Genomic DNA, 24,722 nt, shown 5'->3' with positions numbered 1-24,722 from the left:
CCTCGATGAGCTTAGCAGTTTGGCAAGACCATTTCCAAGAAATGTTAGTAAAGCATTTAGCTGTGGTGAGGTAAAATGAGTTAAGCATTGTGAGTGTGTGTGTGTGTGTGTGTGTTTTACCAGCTCCTGCTGAGCGGAGACCTCTGTTTCCTTGTGCTTTCTATCCATTTCTGGCATGTACGTGCAGTTGAGGAGGTTGTACCACTTGGTGCACCACTCCTCTGAATACTCCTCATCAGCCAAACTGATCTGAGCACCAGCCTTTCAAGACAAAAAAAGACACTTTAGACACTTTATTGATGTTTATCCATCGTGCTGTTTGCTCAATCTCAGATCAGACACTCACTAGACAGTCTTCTCGGCCAGATTTGCTGGTGGTACAGACATCAATGCGTAGGGTCTTCTGTCTGAGAGCAGTGGAGGACATCTGCAGGCTAAACGCTTCCTTGAGCTCTACGGGTTCCTGCGGAAGAGCGCCGTGGGTGCGGAACAAACAGCGAACGGGCTCAGAGCACGGCAGCACCACCACACGAACATATCTGCAATAGATTAAACCCAACAGAAGTTAAAATCTAATCAGAGATGGGGCCCTATTTTAAGGATCTAAGCGCATAGTCTAAAGCGCACGGCGCAAGTGCACTTAGGGCGTGTCCGAATCCACTTTTGTTAGTTTGACGACGGAAAAAAGGTTGGTCTAAAAGCGTTGTCCCCATTCTCTTAATGAGCAATGGGTGTGTTTTGGAGATGGTCCTCACTGCACGACATCCAGGGGGAGGAGTTGGATCCAGATCCAACTCCTCCCACCTTACATATACCTAAACCTACCCATCTCCGACCCCTGATCCCTAACCCCACCCCTAATCCTACCCATCTCCACCCCCTGATCCCTAACCCCACCCCTAATCCTACCCATCTCCATCCCTTAGATCTGGATCCAACTCCGCCCCCTGGATCTCGTGTACTGCAATGAGGTGCAACTGGTGTTTTGGGCATAACGTGCAATACACCAATCAGAGTGTAATTTCCCATTCCCTTTAAAAGCCAGTTGCGCTCGAGCCATGGCGGATTCGCTATTTACATGCAGGAATTTGCAAGCAGAAAGACTCCAGAGAGCAAACGGATCTGCTCGTGCGCGAGGTTAAAGAGCGCAAGCAACCCATCTACGGGATGTAATGGATTTTTTAATGAATCATAACTAACATTTATTTTTCTTGCAGGAACAACATCCATATGCTTTTGAATCTTAAATGTTTCCAAACCATTTGGTCGAAAACTCGTGACTGAGTGTGTGAGTGTATAGATAACAAATAGGGGAAATGAAACTAGACAGATGTCTAGGTTTCAAAACTTGTGATTATGAAGTAATCACAAAAACAGAGTTTGCTTCTACCTAGTAACAGAAGGGTTTGTCTATAAAGAACCAATCAAATTGTAGTGAAATTATGTAATACCGTATTACATAATACTGTAAACTGTTGTATTCTTTTTGCGGGTGGGATTCTCTCTGAAATTTGTCTGAGATCCTCCGGCCGTGATTAAATCATATTTTAAGGCATTGTCTGAAGTCTGTCGGTTATTATTGCTGCGCAGCAAGTTAGGGTTAGGCGATTCGGCCGACGTCGATGAGGAGACGCGCTAGAGTATAAATTATATTATTTAACGGGGACGTCGATTGTAGACGAGACCCAGATAAACTAACGACGACTGTAGACGTTCTGGGACGTCGATTGTAGACGAGACCCAGATAAACTAACGACGACTGTAGACGTTCTGGGACGCCTATTGTAGACGAGACCCAGATAAACTAACGACGACTGTAGACGTTCTGGGACGTCGATTGTAGACGAGACCCAGATAAACTAACGACGACTGTAGACGTTCTGGGACGTCGATTGTAGACGAGACCCAGATAAACTAACGTCGACTGTAGACGTTCGGGGACGTCGATTGTAGACGAGACCCAGATAAACTAACGTCGACTGTAAACGTTCTGGGACGCCGATTGTAGACGAGACCCAGATAAACTAACGACGACTGTAGACGTTCGGGGACGTCGATTGTAGACGAGACCCAGATAAACTAACGTCGACTGTAGACGTTCTGGGACGCCGATTGTAGACGAGACCCAGATAAACTAACGTCGACTGTAAACGTTCTGGGACGCCGATTGTAGACGAGACCCAGATAAACTAACGACGACTGTAGACGTTCGGGGACGTCGATTGTAGACGAGACCCAGATAAACTAACGACGACTGTAGACGTTCTGGGACGCCGATTGTAGACGAGACCCAGATAAACTAACGTCGACTGTAGACGTTCTGGGACGTCGATTGTAGACGAGACCCAGATAAACTAACGACGACTGTAGACGTTCTGGGACGTCGATTGTAGACGAGACCCAGATAAACTAACGTCGACTGTAGACGTTCGGGGACGTCGATTGTAGACGAGACCCAGATAAACTAACGACGACTGTAAACGTTCTGGGACCTCGATTGTAGACGAGACTCAGATAAACTAACGACGACTGTAGACGTTCTGGGACGCCGATTGTAGACTAGACCCAGATAAACTAACAACGACTGTAGACGTTCGGGGACGTCGATTGTAGACGAGACCCAGATAAACTAACGTCGACTGTAGACGTTCGGGGACGTCGATTGTAGACGAGACCCAGATAAACTAACGACGACTGTAAACGTTCTGGGACGTCGATTGTAGACTAGACCCAGATAGACTAACGACGATTGTAGACGTTCTGGGACGTCGATTGTAGACGAGACCCAGATAAACTAACGACGACTGTAGACGTTCTGGGACGCCGATAGTAGACGAGACCCAGATAAACTAACGACGACTGTAGACGTTCGGGGACGTCGATTGTAGACGAGACCCAGATAAACTAACGTCGACTGTAGACGTTCGGGGACGTCGATTGTAGACTAGACCCAGATAAACTAACGACGACTGTAAACGTTCTGGGACGTCGATTGTAGACTAGACCCAGATAAACTAACGACGATTGTAGACGTTCTGGGACGTCGATTGTAGACGAGACCCAGATAAACTAACGTCAACTGTAGACGTTCAGGGACGTCGATTGTAGACGAGACCCAGATAAACTAACGTCGACTGTAGACGTTCTGGGACGCCGATAGTAGACGAGACCCAGATAAACTAACGGCGAATGTAGACGTTCTGGGACGTCGTTTGTAGACGAGACCCAGATAAACTAACGATGACTGTAAACGTTCTGGGACGTCGATTGTAGACGAGACCCAGATAAACTAGCGACGACTGTAAACGTTCTGGGACGTCGATTGTAGACGAGACCCAGATAAACTAACGACGACTGTAGACGTTCTGGGACGTCGATTGTAGACGAGACCCAGATAAACTAACGACGACTGTAGACGTTCGGGGACGTCGATTGTAGACGAGACCCAGATAAACTAACGACGACTGTCGACGTTCGGGGACGTCGATTGTAGACGAGACCCAGATAAACTAACGTCGACTGTAGACGTTCTGGGACGTCGATTGTAGACTAGACCCAGATAAACTAACGTCGACTGTAGACGTTCTGGGACGCCGATAGTAGACGAGACCCAGATAAACTAACGTCGACTGTAGACGTTCTGGGACGCCGATTGTAGACGAGACCCAGATAAACTAACGTCGACTGTAGACGTTCGGGGACGTCGATTGTAGACGAGACTCAGATAAACTAACGACGACTGTAGACGTTCTGGGACGCCGATTGTAGACTAGACCCAGATAAACTAACAACGACTGTAGACGTTCTGGGACGTCGATTGTAGACGAGACCCAGATAAACTAACGACGACTGTAGACGTTCTGGGACGCCGATTGTAGACTAGACCCAGATAAACTAACAACGACTGTAGACGTTCGGGGACGTCGATTGTAGACGAGACCCAGATAAACTAACGTCGACTGTAGACCAGGGATGGAAATTAACTTTTTTGTCCACCGGCCACTGTGGCTGGTGGATTTCAAAATCTACCAGCCACTCAATGTTTTTACCAGCCACTTTCTTGTTTTTAACCGACAATGTGTAACTGCATGTGAAAATTAATACTACAAGAATACTTAAGCAGTTTATTTAATCTCAAGTCTCAATGAAATACTGACATTTTCTCTTTCTCTCACCCTCGGCCTCATCCACCTAATCTGTCATTTATTTTTGTTTTGATGATAATTTGAGCCAGCCTCCAAAAGTAAATAACCTGTCCTGTGATTTTTTTTTCTCTCACACAACACTCTCCAGACACGGATTTATGAGCTATAGTATGTTGGTTGCCTTTACATTAGAATAATATTTAATATAATCTAGATATGAAATGGAATAAATAGCATTCAATACAAAATGAATATGTCTCATATATTGAAATCAAGTTTTATGTGATAAAATATTTGCTTTGTTGTGCATTAGAACCACATCAGGCATTTAATACAAAATAATTTATTGAAGCATCCAGATACTTCACCACGTGACAGCAGCTAGGCTCCTGATTGGTTAACGCGGCGCGAATTGACGCCAAAGTTCAGATTTTTCAACTCGGGCGGCAGACGCGAATTCGCGTCAAACGCGTGAATGCACAAAAGCACTCAATAAAATCATGCGCGCGGAACGCGTCAGACGCTCGAACTTGCCGCGCGAATGAGGCGTATTCGCATCTACCACGGCGCGCTCTACACCTCATTCGCGCCGTAGGAATTTTTTACGCGCATAACGCGTCTTTGCATTGACTTAACAATGAAATCACTCGCGCCAGACGCTCTAATCTCGTTTGGTGTGAACGCACCATGATGTTTTCTCTGCAGACCTCTACACCTGCGATGTAACGCCACATTTTTGTTTGAAGGTGTGCCTCCTCTAAAAGTGTCCGCCGTCCGGGTGAAACAGTATGCTATTTTTATTTACCCGCCACGGTGGCCGGTAGGTGAAGCGAGTTTACCCGCCACAACACAAAATCACCCGCATTTGGCTGGTGGCGGGTGCTAATTTCCATCCCTGCTGTAGACGTTCGGGGACGTCGATTGTAGACGAGACCCAGATAAACTAACGACGACTGTAAACGTTCTGGGACGTCGATTGTAGACTAGACCCAGATAAACTAACGACGACTGTAAACGTTCTGGGACGTCGATTGTAGACTAGACCCAGATAAACTAACGACGATTGTAGACGTTCTGGGACGTCGATTGTAGAAGAGACCCAGATAAACTAACGACGACTGTAAACGTTCTGGGACGTCGATTGTAGACCAGACCCAGATAAACTAACGTCGACTGTAGACGTTCGGGGACGTCGATTGTAGACGAGACCCAGATAAACTAACGTCGACTGTAAACGTTCTGGGACGTCGATTGTAGACTAGACCCAGATAAACTAACGTCAACTATAGACGTTCAGGGACGTCGATTGTAGACGAGACCCAGATAAACTAACGTCGACTGTAGACGTTCTGGGACGCCGATAGTAGACGAGACCCAGATAAACTAACGGCGAATGTAGACGTTCTGGGACGTCGATTGTAGACGAGACCCAGATAAACTAACGACGACTGTAAACGTTCTGGGACGTCGATTGTAGACCAGACCCAGATAAACTAACGACGACTGTAAACGTTCTGGGACGTCGATTGTAGACGAGACCCAGATAAACTAACGACGACTGTAGACGTTCTGGGACGTCGATTGTAGACGAGACCCAGATAAACTAACGACGACTGTAGACGTTCGGGGACGTCGATTGTAGACGAGACCCAGATAAACTAACGACGACTGTAGACGTTCTGGGACATCGATTGTAGACGAGACCCAGATAAACTAACGTTGACTGTAGACGTTCTGGGACGTCGATTGTAGACTAGACCCAGATAAACTAACGTCGACTGTAGACGTTCTGGGACGCCGATAGTAGACGAGACCCAGATAAACTAACGTCGACTGTAGACGTTCTGGGACGCCGATTGTAGACGAGACCCAGATAAACTAACGTCGACTGTAGACGTTCGGGGACGTCGATTGTAGACGAGACTCAGATAAACTAACGATGACTGTAGACGTTCTGGGACGCCGATTGTAGACGAGACCCAGATAAACTAACAACGACTGTAGACGTTCTGGGACGTCGATTGTAGACGAGACCCAGATAAATTAACGACGACTGTAGACGTTCTAGGACGCCGATTGTAGACGAGACCCAGATAAACTAACGACGACTGTAAACGTTCTGGGACGTCGATTGTAGACGAGACCCAGATAAACTAACGACGACTGTAAACGTTCTAGGACGCCGATTGTAGACGAGACCCAGATAAACTAACAACGACTGTAGACGTTCTGGGACGTCGATTGTAGACGAGACCCAGATAAATTAACGACGACTGTAGACGTTCTAGGACGCCGATTGTAGACGAGACCCAGATAAACTAACGACGACTGTAAACGTTCTGGGACGCCGATTGTAGACGAGACCCAGATAAACTAACGACGACTGTAGACGTTCTGGGACGTCGATTGTAGACGAGACCCAGATAACCTAACGACGACTGTAGACGTTCTGGGACGTCGATTGTAGACGAGACCCAGATAAACTAACGACGATTGTAGACGTTCTGGGACGTCGATTGTAGACGAGACCCAGATAAACTAACGACGACTGTAAACGTTCGGGGACGTCGATTGTAGACGAGACCCAGATAAACTAACGTCGACTGTAGACGTTCTGGGACGTCGATTGTAGACGAGACCCAGATAAACTAACGTCGACTGTAGACGTTCAGGGACGCCGATAGTAGACGAGACCCAGATAAACTAACGTCGACTGTAGACGTTCTGGGACGTCGATTGTAGACGAGACCCAGATAAACTAACGTCGACTGTAGACGTTCAGGGACGTCGATTGTAGACGAGACCCAGATAAACTAACGTCGACTGTAGACGTTCTGGGACGCCGATAGTAGACGAGACCCAGATAAACTAACGGCGAATGTAGACGTTCTGGGACGTCGATTGTAGACGAGACCCAGATAAACTAACGACGACTGTAAACGTTCTGGGACGTCGATTGTAGAAGAGACCCAGATAAACTAACGACGACTGTAGACGTTCTGGGACGTCGATTGTAGACGAGACCCAGATAAACTAACGACGACTGTAGACGTTCGGGGACGTCGATTGTAGACGAGACCCAGATAAACTAACGACGACTGTAGACGTTCGGGGACATCGATTGTAGACGAGACCCAGATAAACTAACGTCGACTGTAGACGTTCTGGGACGTCGATTGTAGACTAGACCCAGATAAACTAACGTCGACTGTAGACGTTCTGGGACGCCGATAGTAGACGAGACCCAGATAAACTAACGTCGACTGTAGACGTTCTGGGACGCCGATTGTAGACGAGACCCAGATAAACTAACGTCGACTGTAGACGTTCGGGGACGTCGATTGTAGACGAGACTCAGATAAACTAACGACGACTGTAGACGTTCTGGGACGCCGATTGTAGACGAGACCCAGATAAACTAACGACGACTGTAGACGTTCTGGGACGTCGATTGTAGACGAGACCCAGATAAACTAACGACGACTGTAGACGTTCTGGGACGTCGATTGTAGACGAGACCCAGATAAACTAACGACGACTGTAAACGTTCGGGGACGTCGATTGTAGTCGAGACCCAGATAAACTAACGTCGACTGTAGACGTTCTGGGACGTCGATTGTAGACGAGACCCAGATAAACTAACGACGACTGTAAACGTTCTGGGACGCCGATTGTAGACGAGACCCAGATAAACTAACGTCGACTGTAGACGTTCTGGGACATCGATTGTAGACGAAACCCAGATAAACTAACGTCGACTGTAGACGTTCGGGGACGTCGATTGTAGACGAGACCCAGATAAACTTAACGACGACTGTAGACGTTCTGGGACGTCGATTGTAGACGAGACCCAGATAAACTAACGTCGACTGTAGACGTTCGGGGACGTCGATTGTAGACGAGACCCAGATAAACTTAACGACGACTGTAGACGTTCTGGGACGTCGATTGTAGACGAGACCCAGATAAACTAACGTCGACTGTAGACGTTCTGGGACGCCGATTGTAGACGAGACCCAGATAAACTTAACGACGACTGTAGACGTTCTGGGACGTCGATTGTAGACGAGACCCAGATAAACTAACGACGACTGTAGACGTTCTGGGACGTCGATTGTAGACTAGACCCAGATAAACTAACGACGACTGTAGACATTCTGGGACGTCGATTGTAGACGAGACCCAGATAAACTAACGACGACTGTAGACGTTCGGGGACGTCGATTGTAGACGAGACCCAGATAAACTAACGACGACTGTAGACGTTCTGGGACGTCGATTGTAGACTAGACCCAGATAAACTAACGACGACTGTAGACGTTCTGGGACGTCGATTGTAGACGAGACCCAGATAAACTAACGACGACTGTAGACGTTCTGGGATGTCGATTGTAAACTAGACCCAGGTATACTTAGGTCAGGTGCGATATAAGAAAAATCTACCACAGCGACAAGCAGGATTCCACCATATCTTTATGTACACAATAATAATCTTTTACATTGTAATCCTTTTATTTTTTATATTTGGCATGTTTGTGTGCTGCTGCGCGTCCCTGTGTGTGTAATTAGCAGAGTGTACGCGTTGTAGACCTGCCTATAGGCTCACATTACTAACGCGCTCTTTAAATAACAAAAAATAAATAAATACTGCTGCGCCATTGACTTTAGACCAAGTTTTTGTTGGTCAATGGCGCAGCGCAGTCTATTTCAGTTGCCTCGAAATAGCAACGAGCCAACAATGCGCCTGAACACACCTCGTTTTCAGACCAGCACGCCCAAGGGCGCACAAATAGTCGCAAATGCATTTGCTATTTAAACAACGTGGCGCAGAACGTGAAAATGATAACTGCATAGGGCTGAAACTAGCAAAAAACACTTGCGTCGTGCCTGGCGCCGCATTGCACCGGGTGTATGGTAGGGCCCATGGTCTTTAACGTCCGAGCTGGGCATGTACATGCCAATGCATCTCAATTTCCCAAGCAAAAATGCAGGGGTGTTATGGTGGCCTGCTGCTACATTTTGTGTAAATATGCATAAAAGCCATAATAAAAATGCCTGTTCTGACTTTCAAGCACTGTCAGGTTTAATTATTGTTGTGTATTGATCCACAATCATTTGCGAAAGACTCGCAAAGTATCTGTGAATCAATTCCTCCACTTCATATTACCATTTTACAACTATTGAACGGGTTAATTCCATTTGTAAAACCCTGCACATTTCCCTTGCAGAGGTGCTTCATCAAAATTACATCCTGCTGATTAAAATTAATGTCTCTCCATCAACTTTAAATGAAGCTGGCTGAGAGAGCGCAATCCTTACATGTTCTGGTTGGCTGGCAGGGAGAGCGCGCTATAGTTGGACAGCTGCATTACGAACACTGTGAACCTCTTCTCTTTCGCTTCATACTTCAGGCCGAGTTGGATCTGAGCGCTGCTCGCCGAGCTCACGTCATCATAACCCAGCAGCTGCTCGACAGGAAGCCCAGGCCTGGGGGGAATGAACAGCACCGTTTTACTATCCAAATCAGGGTCTGTGAAAAAACATCACTTATAATAAACCTCTAGTGGCCTACCTTTTCTCTGAGGGTTCGTACACCCCACTGTCACCTGCAACCGATTCGTCAGACACTGCCGACGTTACTCCCGCCTTCTTCGGTCCAGGCGCGGACACCCTCGTTTGCGTAACAGAATCTTCAAGCACAGAAAAAGGGCGAGTAGAAATGTGAGAATGTGTCACTCTGGAAAGGTTTTAGGTTCCTGAGCTCGAGTGAGTTCACCTGCTGGGCTAGCTGGGAGTGAGCTGAAAATCTACCCTAACGTACTAGACGTTCAGAGGGTTTCTCTAGTTTCAGGTGGAATTCTGGGTTGCCAGTGACAAATGAAGTGTGTCCATGATGAAGGAAAAGGAAAAATCTTGCAGTTCTTCTTAGACAACTTCTTGTATTCGTGTTGGTTAACAACTGTATTCTAATCATTTCCTTCTCTGTACGGCCGTGATATTTCACGTAGTGGAACTGCACAAAGCTTCTAGGTTGTACGTCACGCATCACACACGACCAGCGTCGGCCAATAGTGAGCCTACGTGTGACGTGCAACCTAGAAGCTTTGCTCAATATCACTACGTGAAATATCACGGCCCACAGAGAAGGAAATGATTAGTTGAATAAAGTCGTTATTTTTGTCTGTGTTTTTGCGCACAAAAAGTATTCTCGTCGCTTGATAAACTTAAGATTGAGCCACTGTAGTCACTCGGACTATTTTAACGATGTCTTTCATAACTTTTGGGGCGGTCAGTTTCGATCCCTTAATATGGAGGAATGATCCAGCTCTCAGATTTAATCAAAAATATCTTAATTTGTGTTCCGAAGATGAACGAACGTCTTGCGGTGTTGGAACAACATGAGGGTGAGTAATTACTGACAGAATTTTCATTTTTGGGTGAACTAACCCTTTAATAATCAATTAATCAATCGATTTTTCCAGATTAGCCCATAGATCTAACGATTATTTGATAAATTAGCTGTTGTCGCTATTTGTTTATAGATGTGAGTCGTAAAATGTTTTGTTCATTCCGCAGTTTAAAATAGCTGCTTGAATACATATTTGTATGAACGAACAGCTGATAACAACCGTATTCGAACTCCGGTACCCGAAATGACGGTATCAAATATGGCAATGTCCGTAACACAGAGAAGTTTTAGAAATGTGACACTGCGTCACTCTGGACTAAGTGTTATTAATAGTGCCTATTAAAGGCACCCAAAAGTCACCCAAAAATGTACTCATCCTCAAGCCATAGGTGTATATGACTTTCTTCTTTCAGCCAAACACTGGAGTTAAATTAAAAAAATATCCTGGCTCTTATAAGATTTATAATGGGACTGAATAATAACTCCAAATTTGAAGCCCAAAACAGCGCATCCATCCATCATAAAAGTAATCCATACAGCTCCAGGAGGTTAATAAAAGCCTTCTGAAACGAAGCAATGCATTTTTATTTCCATTATTTCCATATTTATAACTTTATAAACTATAATCACTGGCTTTCGGTGACGGCCGTACGCGAGTCTAGTTCCGTCCGAAGAGTGACCTCTGACCCGACGCATGACATATTGAAGAACGCGGAAGCGCAGAGGATCGAGCAAAACAAAACACCGGTCAAGAATTAAAAAGAATTTTTAAAAAGAAATGTCAGAGGAGCTTGAGTTTGTTGCCCAGCCCTGTTAGTTTGAACCGCGAGAGGCGTCAAAGCTTACGCTACTCCTACGTCCTGCGTCGGGTCAGAGGTCACTCTTCCACCGGAACTAGACTCACATAAGGCCTCTACCGGAAGCCAGTGATTACGGGTTGATAAAATTATAAATATGGATATTTTTCTTTCATATTTTACAACCTGAACGAACCTTGCCTTTTCATAAAAAGGTCAAATGATCTGATATTTTAAGACTTGTTCACCTTGATACACAGTCATGAGGGTCTGCACAGTGTTGTTCGCACCACATGACTTTGATTTGGTAGATCACATGACGCATGATTTTGATGAGCAATAAAACATTTTGAGCAATGTACCTTTCGAAGACTCTACTGCGGCCATAATGCTGTCTTGTTTGTTGTCACGGTAAGCCAGCTGCCCCTGCTGCTGGTCCTCTTCTAGCCGGAGCTCCATCAGCCTGGTTTGCAGATCTAAATCCAACTGTGAGGCCGGGCCAGAAAAGGCCTCTCCTGACAGGAAGGAAGCATCAGTAACAAGGGGCGAGCAAGGAGGAGAGAGGGAAGACAGCGAGGAACGCGGGGACAGGGAGCTCATGGAGTGAGGGGTCTCCGAAAGCCTCAGCACTTGTGTTCTCTGGGCCACCCCCGACCCGCCGCCCACCTGCCCGGAGGATGAGGAGACCTCATTCTCATGGATGGTGGTGATTGAACTGGAAGGCCTGTAACCAGAGGCGCTTCCATCCTGCAAAATATAGTCCAGTTTGTCCTGGAAGTCAGGGTCGCCCAATTCGGGCTGCTCCAGGTAGATGTCGGTGAAGCTGAGAGAGGAAGTGGAGCCCAAGCTGGAGGTGGCCAGGGATCCTCGGCTGGAAGTCAGCGATCCACGGCTGCTGCCCGAGGAACATGACAGCGTGCTGGCGGACAGACTGGAGTTTTGACGTCAAAGGAAAGAGACAGAAGGAGAGAAGGAAAGTTAATCGGAAAGCAGCTCCGGTTCATGCTTCTTCCCCCTCCCCCCAAAATCGTCTCAATCTACTCTATTTCAAATCTTGACATCAAATGCCTTCTGCTTTAAAGCAAACATGCTAATTAAGGCGTAGCAGGCTCACAAGTGCAACACACAAGGGACTGTTCCTTCATGCAACATGCCTTTGATGTGCCTCAACTAGACGCCGAGCTATGAATTAGGCATTAGTCATAATAAAAAGTAAGGGCAAAGCTATTGTTAAAGTTAACAAGAGCGCTTTGTTGCATAGTTTTACAACTTCAAAAGTCTGATTCTTCTGATATTCTAATATAATTGCAAAGTCATTACATCATATATAGTATTGCAAAGTCATTACATCATATACAGTGACGAAACATCCTTATGATATGCAGCTTCCTCTTACTGCTAATATCCAAAACTGCCAAATAAATTAGTTACATTTACAAGTTATTTTATTATAACTTTCCCGCCATTAAAATGTGTTTTAAATGTTCTAGGGATGCACACTATATCAGTATCATATTCGTTATTGGTCAATTTACTGTATTTTTACATTAAGATTTTCTTTGTGGAATATTTAATGCTCACTAAAAAAAGATATTTCAACCAAAAATAATAATTCTGTCATCATCATCAACCTTGCATGCTTGATGTGCGATAAGAAACCTCATTGGTCAAACTGAACTGGTTTGAATTCCTACGTTTTGAGCTTGTTTATCATATTTGATGTGATCCATGTATGTGCAGAGATTAAAATAGCCTAAATTAAAAGCCTGCTTCATCATATAAAGCGACTTGATGATACGTATGGATTATTTTTATAATGTGTTTTAGAACTTTTTGAAGCTTGAAAAATGGACTTCTGATGGATAGACAAAAATGACTCGATTGTAAATAATAATAATGAGAATTTGATGAGAATATCAATACAATATGTGTTCCAAAGATGAACAAAAGTCTCTGGGTTTAGAAAGACATGAAAGTAAGTACATTTATTTCATTTTTGGTTGAACTCACCCTTTAAAGTTACTCTTTAAAAGAACTAATCATTTCATAACACCGTTAAATGTTTGACATATCTTAAAATAAATATAGATTTTTCATATTGTACATTATAAGATTATAAATATTATGTCATTATATATAGAATTATAATTTCACCTGTAGCATATCAAATGATTGATTTGAACTTTTTTAGTATATAGTATAGACTTTTAATACTTTTTCAATTTAATGTTAATAACTGACATTTATGGGTTATTGGCAGTAACAGTAATGTGACTATAATTATCAGTTTATCAGTATTGGCCAGAATTGATTAACATTGGTGAATCCCAATTAGACAACAGGGAGAAAAAGTAAATATTTTATGTTGTCCATATTATGAGTGTCCATTTTATGTAAATGTGAGGTTTGGACGATACCTTTTCAGCTGGGTGTGCAGGGAAGACGCCAACCTCACTGTCTCCTCCAGCTCCTTCACTAGTTTGTTTCTCCTATAGTGCAGCCTCAACCTGAGCAAAGCAACACAGAGAACTTGGTGATTCAGTACTATGGTGTGTATATATATATATATAAATTAGAAAATAAGAAGAAATGTAAGAAAAATTTAAATCAACCCCATTCATTTTCTTAATGTATAATCTTTCGGTAGTTCTTTTGATAAAATGATGTCGGTCTGTTATTCAACAGCAGCGCATGAAGAAGGCATCTATTGTGTTCAACCTAGATCCAGCGTTTGTGCAGCTCAGGTTACAGGAAGAGTGCAGACGCCAAGCTAAACGAGGATACAGTATCTAGAGTAGAGAACAAGGAAGGACCCTGTTCAAATAACCGAGAGAACGAGTGAGAATAAGACCAACAGAAAGAGAGAATGAAAGATAGTGAGTGAATCAAGCAAAAAATTGATTCTCACCTAAGCAACCTGATCTGAAAACACAGGTGGTTCTTCTAAGGCCCTGTTTACACCTGGTATTAAGATGCATTTTGGTCGATCGGATCACTAGTGGACGTTACTAAATACAGGTGTAAACGGGGTCTTAAGCCCCGGGACACACCACCAAGCTGACGTCAAAGAACTAGTGCAGACGAAAGCTGACTGTGTTTTCGCCTCGGCCCAAAAAACTGCGCTTGAACACACCAAAAGTGCTAAAGGCGACTGTCAACTAGCATGTGCGTTCTACTCTTGCGTCAAAGTAAATATGAGTCTATCAGCAGGTGTCAATATTCGTCATTCAAAAAGGGAAACTGAAACTAGGTCTGCTGAAATACAAACCATACACAAAGCAGCGCTTGCTTGTCGTTTTGAACATTAATCACACTGATCACTTTCTTCATTCCAGTTGGTTTATGTTATTATGAAAGTATTTGTGCATTCGAATGCTCAGCTAAGATGACGTAAAATTATAACAGCCTTCTTGACTTCTTAAACGTCTTTATACCAGGCGTAAACAGGGCCTAAGAGTGCAAGACTTGCTACAAACAACAAGCAGTAAACTAATATGAACCATTTTTATGAACCATTTGCATACATGACGTTCAATTTCTGCCATTTTAGGCCTTGATTTACAAAACCAAATTGCGCCCATTATAATGAATGGGACATGCAGCGAATTAAATGGACAAAGTGAATGCTGTGCTCCTCATTTTGCTTAATGCCAAATATCTTTGCGAGTGCGGCCTCTGTACATCAAGCCTTCAGTCAACATTTTTAAGTCTAAAAGAGGCTTTTAGAGTTGGTTTGTGTGTATCCACAATAATGACGCCTTTATCATTCATGCTAGAATAGATTTTTGAGGTGAACTGCTCTAACATGCAGTCGAGGAAAGGGAAAAACATTGGGTCAGATGTGCATTCCTGCCGTATATTGTGTAGCCTAAAGAACTAAAGATCAGGACAAAAATATTTTAGTTTCCAATTCTGCAAAGGGCGATCCTCATTTCCACACTTTCTGACCAATCATTTCCATGATTTTTCAAGGAATTTTCCATGACAGTTACAATCATTTGCAATGGATGGATAAGGATTTTTTTTTTTTTTTTATAACCGAAAAAATGGATTCGATAGAATATAGAGAATCAATTTCCAGGACTTTCTAGATAGCATGAAGGCCTTCATTCCTGCATGAACTTAACACGTTCCCATTCTATGGTGCCGTTGTGTAACCAAAGAAATACACCACTGGAACCAAATACACGGGGCTCTACTGGCCCAGTTAACCATCTCACCTCTCGGTCAGTGCTTTGCTCTGGTTGTCCCGTGCAGCTTGCAGGTCCTTCTCGAGTCGTTTCTTTTCAGATTCGATCTTCTCTGCCTCGCTGGGTGCGCGCTTGCGCGGCTTTACATACTGCAGTTCCTTTAGCAGCTCTTCCTTCTCGTTGATGAGGATTAAGCGATCTCTCTCCGGGTCCAGCAGGCCCGGCCATGCCTCGCTATCCAGCTTAGCAATCTGGACCTCAATATTTGCAATCCTGAGCAGCAAAGTGAATAAGGCAATGTAAAGAAAGTTATTGAGAGATCAATACAGTGACAGGTTGATTTCAAAATCCATTTACAGCCTGATTAGTAGACAAAATTTTGTGAAAAAATTCTTTCCGTGTGCATTTCATTTGCTTACAGTGGGGCCAAAAGTCTGAAACCACTACTAATAATATATATATATATTTTTTTTTTAATACACACACATCCACTCTCAAATGAAAAAATAAATATATATATACTGTATATACATTTATATATATATATATATATATATATATATATATATATATATATATAAATCACCTGTATTTGGAATGCCCTTTGGTTAATTGAGATTTCTGAGAAATTTAATTTTTCATACATTTTCTCTTTTTTTTATGTCATTATTATTTCTTTGTTTTACAATTTTCTAAACCGTATAGTTTATTTCCAGACTTAAATTACATTTTGGATCACAGATTTCCAGTGTGGCATCAAACATTTGGGTAAATATATATATACATATATACACAGCCGTTCAAATGTTTGGGGTCTTCTTCAAAGTTTTTAAAACAAGTCTCTTCTTCAAGGTTGCATTTATTTGATCAAAATACAGTAAAAACAGTCAATATTATTACAATTTAAAATAACTGTTTTCTATTTGAATATATTTTAAAATGTAATTTATTCCTGTGATGCAAAGCTGAATTTTCACCATCATTACTCCAGTCTTCAGTGTCAGATTGTAATAATATTTAGTTTTTTGTCATTTTTGTATTTTTAATCAAATAAATACATCCTTGGTGAGCATAAGAGACTTCTTTTAAAAGCATTTAATAAAATTGTATCAATCCAAAACTTTTGAACGACAGTATATATATATATATATTCTCACACACACACACAAACACATACATACATAGTAATTTAAATATTGGCATTACTGATTAAAAAACTTTATTGACCACTTGCTACAAACTAATAATTTAGAAGAAAATTTAGAAGAAAAACAGATACCTTCTTTTCGCCTCCTCATATTTCAGGCTCAGTCGTACCTTCTCAGCCAGTTTATTTGAGCTTGATACAAACTAATAAAAAAAAAAAAAAGACATTATTCTACAAATGACTTGGACATTGTGAAACCACTAAGACACCAAAGTGATTCATCATTCACAAGCATGTAAAACCCAGCACTGAAGGCCGTCTCTCACCTCAGCAGGGATGTCTGTTTGAGACCCGGCGTCCGAGTAGACACGGGGCAGAGAGAGGTTTGAGTTGGCCAGGGACGGATTGCTGGCCCACAGGTCAGACTGAGAGCCATAATCTAACTGGAAATCATCCTTCAGCACAGCCAGTTTCTAAAAGAAAAACACAATAACCAGATGTCAGCGTGTGATTTTGTCCCTTTGAGCAACATAGTGAGGTCAGAAAATCCTTGACCTCTATTTACCGTTCTCTCACAGATATTCATTGCAAACAGAACATTTCTGAGATGACAACTGCCGACAGGGGCAGCGAGTCTACAGGAAGGAGAGTTTATTTGCAAGAAAGAAACACAAAGCTATGAGTGAGCATGTTACGGGCGAACACACGCATGACGAAAGAGGTCTGCCAGCTGCAGTGGGGGGTATGCATTATTTACTATTGCCCGCCTCTCCATATGCTTGTCGAACAGTGTGAGGAATAGCTGGAAATATATAAATAAAAAATGACAAAACACGAGGGAATAATACTCAAGGTAAAAGGGGTAACCTTGGGCTCACCGAGAGCAGAAAAGCTGTTTAAACACTTCATATTCTACTGTGGGAAGACTCCATCTGCCAAACGCACTCTACCGTTCAAAAGTTTGCGGTAAATTAGTATAATTTTAAATAAGAACTGAATATCTTCATTGTTCCCAATAACTCTATTTCAAATAAATGCTGTTCTTTTGAACTTTCTAATCATCAAAGAATCCTGAAGAGAAAAAAAACTGTATCACGCTTTCCACAGAAATATAAAGAAGAACAACTGTTTTCAATATTTATCATAATAAGAAATGTTTCTTGAGCAGAAAATCAGCATGTTAGAATGATTTCTGAAGAATCATGTGACACTGAAGACTGGAGTAATGATGCTGAAAATTCTGAGAATTTCTTAAAATTCAGCTTTGAAATCCCAGGAATAATATTAATATAGAAAACAGTTATTTTAAAATTATAATTCGATTTCACAATATTACTGGTTTTACTGTATCTTGATCAAATAATTGCAGGCTTCGTGACCATAAGAGACTATTTGCTTAAAATTTTAAAACAAACTATTTATTATCTACTGAACAGGCTTTAAAATGATTTACAATATATAAAACAGTTCATTTAAATTGTATTTATATTTCATATTTATGGAGCCTTGGTGAGACTTCAGGTGAAATCCAGCGCCAAACTTTAGTGTGAATTTTACAATTAAAAAGCATTTACTATGCTGTAAAAAAAGATAGAATTAGGGTCTATGGACCAAAGGGTGATGTACAAAATAGGAAGTCTATAATAAGTTTTTAAAAAGGGGGATTTTAATTTTGATGGGGCCTCAAACGCACTGCCAATGGGAAGCAAAACACATTGTCTTCACTGGCTTCTTTAAATTTGTGTTGCTACAATTAACAAGTCCAAAAGTATAAACAACACGGGGCAAACTAAACAAGATTTGTACATTACGGTAAGTGGGTGCAAACCAAATACATAACCAAATATTTTCTTTAGGCCTACATGTCAAAAGCAGTAGGTTCACAGACAAAACATTATGCAAACAAGGAAACTTCACACTCCGCAATGCTAGTGCAAACACTCAGCGTGAAAACAAACAGACCCTAACATTCACCCATATCGCATTACATGAATTAACATTATAACCAAATAATCCACTCGCTCATTTTTTCTCTGAACCCCATAACGTTATGTGTATTTTGGGTTGAGTTGCATTCTGTCCTCTTTTAATGTGTTTTTTTTTTTAGTTGTATAGACAAGCTGACCTTCTATACTCTATTTAAATAACATTTAGCTAATTATTATGTATAGTTTTTAGGAACTCGTAGACTACATGGAAAATTTGTACTTTTTAAAAGAAAATTACAAATCACAGGACCAATAAAATGAACTAGTGAAGGCAAAAAAGCCTTTAAAAGTGGTCAATAAATTATGAATTACACATTCACATACATCTAAATTCTTGACATATTATGTACATGTTTTGCTTAGATGATCTGACATACATTTTTGTAAAACTTCATTTTAAATTGGGATTTTTTTTAATGTATTTTTTTATGAAGTGGACTGTTGTGATTGCCATGTGAAAACAAAAACAAAAATGCAGTGACCAGTTATATTTTAAAGATAGTAAGGTAGTACATATGTATACGACATTAAAAAGTTTGGGGTCGGTATGATATTAAAATGTCATTAATTCCTGTGATGGTAAAGCTAAATTCTCAGCAGCCATTACTCCAAAGTCACATGATCCGTGATACTTTTTTTATCCAGGAATATTTGATGAATGGATAGTTCAAAAGAACAGCATTTATTAAAAAAAAAAGAAAAAAAAGAAGTATTTAAGATCACTTTTGATCCCTTTTGCCATTGAAAGTAATTATTTTGTGAAAAGCGTGGAAAAAGGGGCACGGTTCACAAAGTTTGAGTGTCCTGCTTCTATGTGCCAATACACAACTGTATTTTGTCAAATATTTACATACATTTTTTTTGTGGTAGTACGAGACAAATAATGGCTGTAAAATAATTAGTTTGTGATTGTCGTCTTCAGTGAAAAGCCCCACCACACTTAGCCACTCCTATCTGCTCAAACACATTAGCTTAAAATGACAATAAGATCATTTTGCAGCAAGTAGAGCATTTCACTGCAGTTTTATTTGAATAGATTGGTTTGCCTACTTCTCTAGTGTGTACTTATACAAATAGTCAAGCCAACGATAATTCATAATGGCTATGTACACCTGGAACTGGGACAAAAAAATGTCTCAGTTCTCATTAGGACATTCTCTGCAATGTCCTAATGATGAAAGTATGTAGGAATGTGTTCCCAGAACGCTCTCAAGGTGTAACGATTTGTCCTTTCGTGACCTGGGCGACGTTTAAAATGCTTCTTTCAGGGTGTCATTGCTCAGGGAATGTACTGAGAACTCAATAAAGGTTCAAGGAGATTTGTACCCGCATGAGCTCCTGTTTCTCCTTCTCCCCAGAGCTGATGGCATCTTTAATGGTCTTCACCTCCTTCAGGATGGCCTGGGCTTCATGCAGTTTGTAGCCATGCGAGGCACTGGACACTTTGTGATCAATTCTGGTGAAAGACAAAGAAAAAGCATTCAATTAGAAATCATTTTAAATCATCCAAATTATTTTTAATGACTTAGTTGAATCATCACACTCGGAATCTCTGAAGAACTGGGAAACAATCAAATGTATCAATGAAACATTTTTTGGAATCGGTAAAGGCCAGCTAAATTTGTAGAAAAGTCTAATTGCAATTTTTCTGATACATTTTTTTTATTGCGATTTAAAATGCTATTTGCTGTGCTTGTTTGAAAGGTTGCACATTTTTGCCAAAAATGTTGTGATTATATATCAAAGTGACTATAAAATAATAATAATAGAACTGTAATTATTATTATTATTATTACTACTAAATACAAACATTACACAAAATAATAAATATTAATATTGTTATATTCCACTGTAAAATTACAAGAATCGAGTACTTAAGAAAATATCATTATTAAGAATAATTATAATATGTATGGCTGTCTTAATTTCTCTATTTTCAAATGTTAAACCATCAAGCCTATATTTTGGTGGAAAACCACAGGTTATTCGTATTTTTCTCATTACAAGTTTTGGAAGATGGTTGGCATATGTTGTGTTCCCAAATGTATGTTATAAATCTGCATGGCATGAGTTCTCGTAGACCGCACTAACGGCAAAATACTCATATACGCCTCTGTTGAATGTTTTGCTTGCGATTTCCTGGAATGTCAAGCTCCAGTAGAGCCAAGAATACGGAGGTGAGGGGGTGGGTGGATGGTTCTGTTTAGCAGAAGAGGGCATGTAAAGCAAGTCATCAGTAAGTCATGTGCGGACCTGAGTAACCAGTTAGTCCGCATTCCTTTGGGCAAGAGAGCGAGGGAAGCAGTCAACAGGAATCAAGCCCAGCATCTCAACGCCCTTTTACATACAAAAACAGCCCAATCCAAAGCTTTATGCCAATGTCTTCCTAAAACAGCCCTGAGGGGAAAATATCTTAAAGAGGAATCTTAAAAGTCACACTACAATAGGTTTTCATGCTTGAATGTTCAAAAAACACATTATTTTACCACCTCTCTTCCCAGTCTGTCTGTAACACTCAGTTTAGTTCCAGTCTCACTGAAGCCCCTCCTTCTGAAAAGTGCAATGTGCTCTGATTGGTTGCAACTATAAACGAGGCCTCGCCCCCTTGTCACGCATTTCGAACTTCGTTTTATCCCTAAACGAAGAACGAAAAAGAACCTCGCTGTGAGTATATCGGGGCCTTAAGTGCTGGACTGGACTGTCAACATGGTAAAACGATACTAGATTTGAGCCGCAACAGTTTCATGGGCAGCCTTTGACATCAACAACCAAAGATATGGTTATTTGGACATTTCTATTTTAGTATTGATTTTCCATGCTGTCAGCAGACCTGTTAGAACTAAATAATTTTCCAAATATAGCTGCAAGCAGCAATTAAGGGGCCAAGCACAAAGAAGGCACGATAATATGTCATGCCAGCATGGCTGGGAGCATCACCAACTGCAAAAATGAGCAATTAAAGACATTTTAAGATGAGTCAAGTCAATATGGCTGAAAAATCAAAAATACAATCACTAGTAATTTGATTTAATGGTTAATAATGTTTTTACCAAATTGATGTGGTGTGGTCAGTGTGTTAGACAATGACAGACATAATGTTTGGGGTCATTATATCAAAGCTTTGCAGAGGTACAGCCTGAGATGCAGCTTGGCATTATGCCATCAAATTCATTGATGCGGTGTTTCGTCAATCAACACGAAATCTATAACTTTTTGCTGCCATGGTCTAAAGATGATCTGACTCGAATTTGGTGAAGATCAAAGCAATGGTCAAGGAGCAGTTTGAAAAAGTAGGTTTTCAAAGAAAAAATAAAATGGCGAAGAGGAAGTTCGACTGACTATGGAAAAATGTGTATCTATGTTGTCCCCATGACCCAAAGAATCTATCAAGTTTCATTACAATAGGCAAAAATTAATCAAAAGCTGTTCGAATTTTTGTCTTAATTTATAATATAATATATATATTATTCTTAGAGTACCTTCAGGGCATGGTGCCGATGGCACATACGATATGTCAATGCGTCCGTAAGATTTAGCATTTTACAGATGCGCAAAATGGCCGATAAGAGACAATTGGTTGTCCTTCGACTCGTTATGTCGCACTGAATCTAAAGAGACCACTCTTGAGTTTTCTTTTAGGCTAAACCACTCAGAAGCTATAAGCAAATATAGCCATTTTTTTATATCTCTTGACCACTAAGTGGCACTGCGCCAAAACTGTGCAGATACCCTCAGGTCATGGTTGTCATAACACACACCAAGTTTGGAGATATAGCCTCACATCCATTTTGGCATGCTTTTTGTGGAATTCGTTCAAGCATTAATTCGAGAATGGTTTGACGAATGAACTTGAATTCCGTAACTTTTTGTCGGTATGGTCTGAAGATGATGTTTACATTTTCATGAAAATCAGAGCAACGGAAGAGTTTGAAAAAAGTCTTTTTTTTTTTCTTTTTTTTATTCTAAATGGCTAAATGACTTCATATGGTGCAATCGAATCATATGGTTCAATGGTTATTTGCATAAACATGAGTGCAACTTTGGACAGTTGGTGGCACCAGAGGGATTGATATAGAAACTCCAAAATTCAGATTGTCCTCTATCTGTGTGCCAAATTTCACAACTTTTTACCACACAGTTCTATGGGCTGCCATAGACTTCCAGAGAGGAATAATGATGATAATAATAACACTAACTATTACAATAGGTGCCTACGTGCTTAATAGTGATCTTCATTCAAATGACCCCAATATCAATTCTTAAAACCTCAAGACAGTGTATCAGTAGATATACACTATATAGTGTTTTACTTCAAGGCAAGGTATGTCTTTCAATTGAGATGTCCTCGAGGATTGCACGCAAAAATAAACATACAATGCAAACAGTGTAATCCGTTTCACAAACTCACAAATTCGCATGAACCGGTTCGTTTTAGTGAATCAAAAGCACACAACGAAATCAGTCTAATGTGAGTCACGAACAAATGACTCCTGTGTGCTGTGAATCAAAACATACGCCATGTGGTCCGATTCCCAAAATGAATGACGGAAATGGAATTTTAACAAAAAGGTTCATGATTTTTTTTTTTTTTTTTTTTCTAGCAGTTTAATTTAGAGTTGAATTATTTTTTTTATATATTATATATTTTATTACATTTAAGTCATCCTGTTGCCACCTTGGAAGTTTGCTAAGCCCCCCAGGCTGAGAACCACTGCTCCACGACACTGCACTATATATTTTACAGCATTAGCTGATAGGCCTATTTCTTTTATATTTAATCAAATAGACATTCTAACTTAAATATATTCAAATGAATCAAAATTGTATTGAATTAAAACAGGAAAACCTGTATTAATACCCAGCTCTTTCAATCCATCAGTTAGGAATCACTGGACTAGTCAAGTAGTTGTTCAGAAAAAATCGGGTGGATTTTGAAAATAACTATATGAAATATGAGGTGCATGATGTTTTGAAGAACAATAAAAATATCATATCGACTTTTACAACAACAAGAGAAGACAAAAAGTGAGCTCACTTCATCACAATAAAGTGCACTCATAAAATGGCAAGAGATAAGATGATACATTTTTGTCTTGAACAAAGACGAGGTGTTTTCAGACTGGACTGCTTTTAAACAAGAAAGCGATCAGTTGTTGGAACGTGATCGTGCAGTGAGGTCAGGTTACACTTACTCTTTCAACGTCTCAAAGCCTTGCTCCTTATAAAGCAGTTCTTGCCTCATAAAGGCCAAATCTCTCTTCAGCTTATTTACCTGAACAAAAGACAGCAACAGAGAGAAAGTGAGCAGGAGAATGAACGAGACACTTGTGTAATTACAAGACGTCTTACATTTGGCTTTAAATATAATCTCACTGCCTGTCGTCACATCTGAAATCCATGATGTACGGAGTGCTACAAATATTACACCCAATTCATGTCTTTCATAAACAAGATAACATTCACAGCAAAAGAAATCAAAGGCTCCATGTTAAGTGGAAGAGCTTCTTACCCGGCTTTTTGCTGTAACAATCTCCGCTTTGAGGATTTCAGGGTCATATTTACTGCTTGATGAGGATCTGGAATTTACTGTAGGAAAGATAAGAGTTCAAAGGCTTTATCTTATCTGGAAAACCACTCGACACGGCTCTGGAATTCCATAGTGATTTATAATATTGCTACAGACTGTCATAAATCTGCATCCATTTTGTATATTAAAAAAAATAAAAATTTGCTTGCAAAAGATGTTTGAAGAGTGAAGGCATTGCGGGTTGGGCTGCACAAGTATTTTAAAGTTAATTCAAGATTGTAACCTCATCAACTAAGCATGCAGCTCTCGCTGTCTTATCTCAACAGATGATGTTTTAATTATGACAGTTTACTGATTCTTGACACGTGGGACAAAACAAGTCCCTCAACTAAAATGATGTTCTCTTTACTCTATTAAAATTATGGCAATAACATTGCCTAAAACCACCTGTCCTCAGACTATAACTTAGTACTTCATTTAGATTAATGAATATTAGGGATGCACGATATATGTTCATTT

The 24,722-nt window shown here is 40.9% G+C and overlaps 1 protein-coding gene across 1 annotated transcript in view; it reads right to left on the bottom strand.

Annotated features, from left to right (window-relative positions):
* wwc1 (WW and C2 domain containing 1) overlaps positions 1–24,722 on the bottom strand; it is a 53,177-nt gene that overhangs the window by 13,582 nt on the left and 14,873 nt on the right. The window contains exons 4-15 of the mRNA XM_056262294.1: positions 24,186–24,262; positions 23,869–23,948; positions 20,003–20,132; positions 17,015–17,161; positions 16,821–16,891; positions 15,572–15,814; positions 13,769–13,858; positions 11,714–12,282; positions 9,718–9,835; positions 9,465–9,632; positions 347–539; positions 121–261 (exon numbers count right to left, since the gene is read on the bottom strand). Of these exons, the coding sequence (XP_056118269.1) occupies positions 121–261; positions 347–539; positions 9,465–9,632; positions 9,718–9,835; positions 11,714–12,282; positions 13,769–13,858; positions 15,572–15,814; positions 16,821–16,891; positions 17,015–17,161; positions 20,003–20,132; positions 23,869–23,948; positions 24,186–24,262 (2,027 nt within the window). The remainder of the gene's footprint in view (positions 1–120; positions 262–346; positions 540–9,464; positions 9,633–9,717; positions 9,836–11,713; positions 12,283–13,768; positions 13,859–15,571; positions 15,815–16,820; positions 16,892–17,014; positions 17,162–20,002; positions 20,133–23,868; positions 23,949–24,185; positions 24,263–24,722) is intronic.

The sequence above is a fragment of the Rhinichthys klamathensis genome, unplaced genomic scaffold (assembly GCF_029890125.1).
Source record: "Rhinichthys klamathensis goyatoka isolate OS25496 unplaced genomic scaffold, OSU_Roscu_1.1 h1tg000191l_1, whole genome shotgun sequence".
In the NCBI taxonomy this organism is placed as follows: Eukaryota; Metazoa; Chordata; class Actinopteri; order Cypriniformes; family Leuciscidae; genus Rhinichthys; species Rhinichthys klamathensis.
The sequence above is the reverse complement of the archived record's forward strand: the minus strand, read 5'-3'. Positions and strand labels throughout refer to the sequence as shown.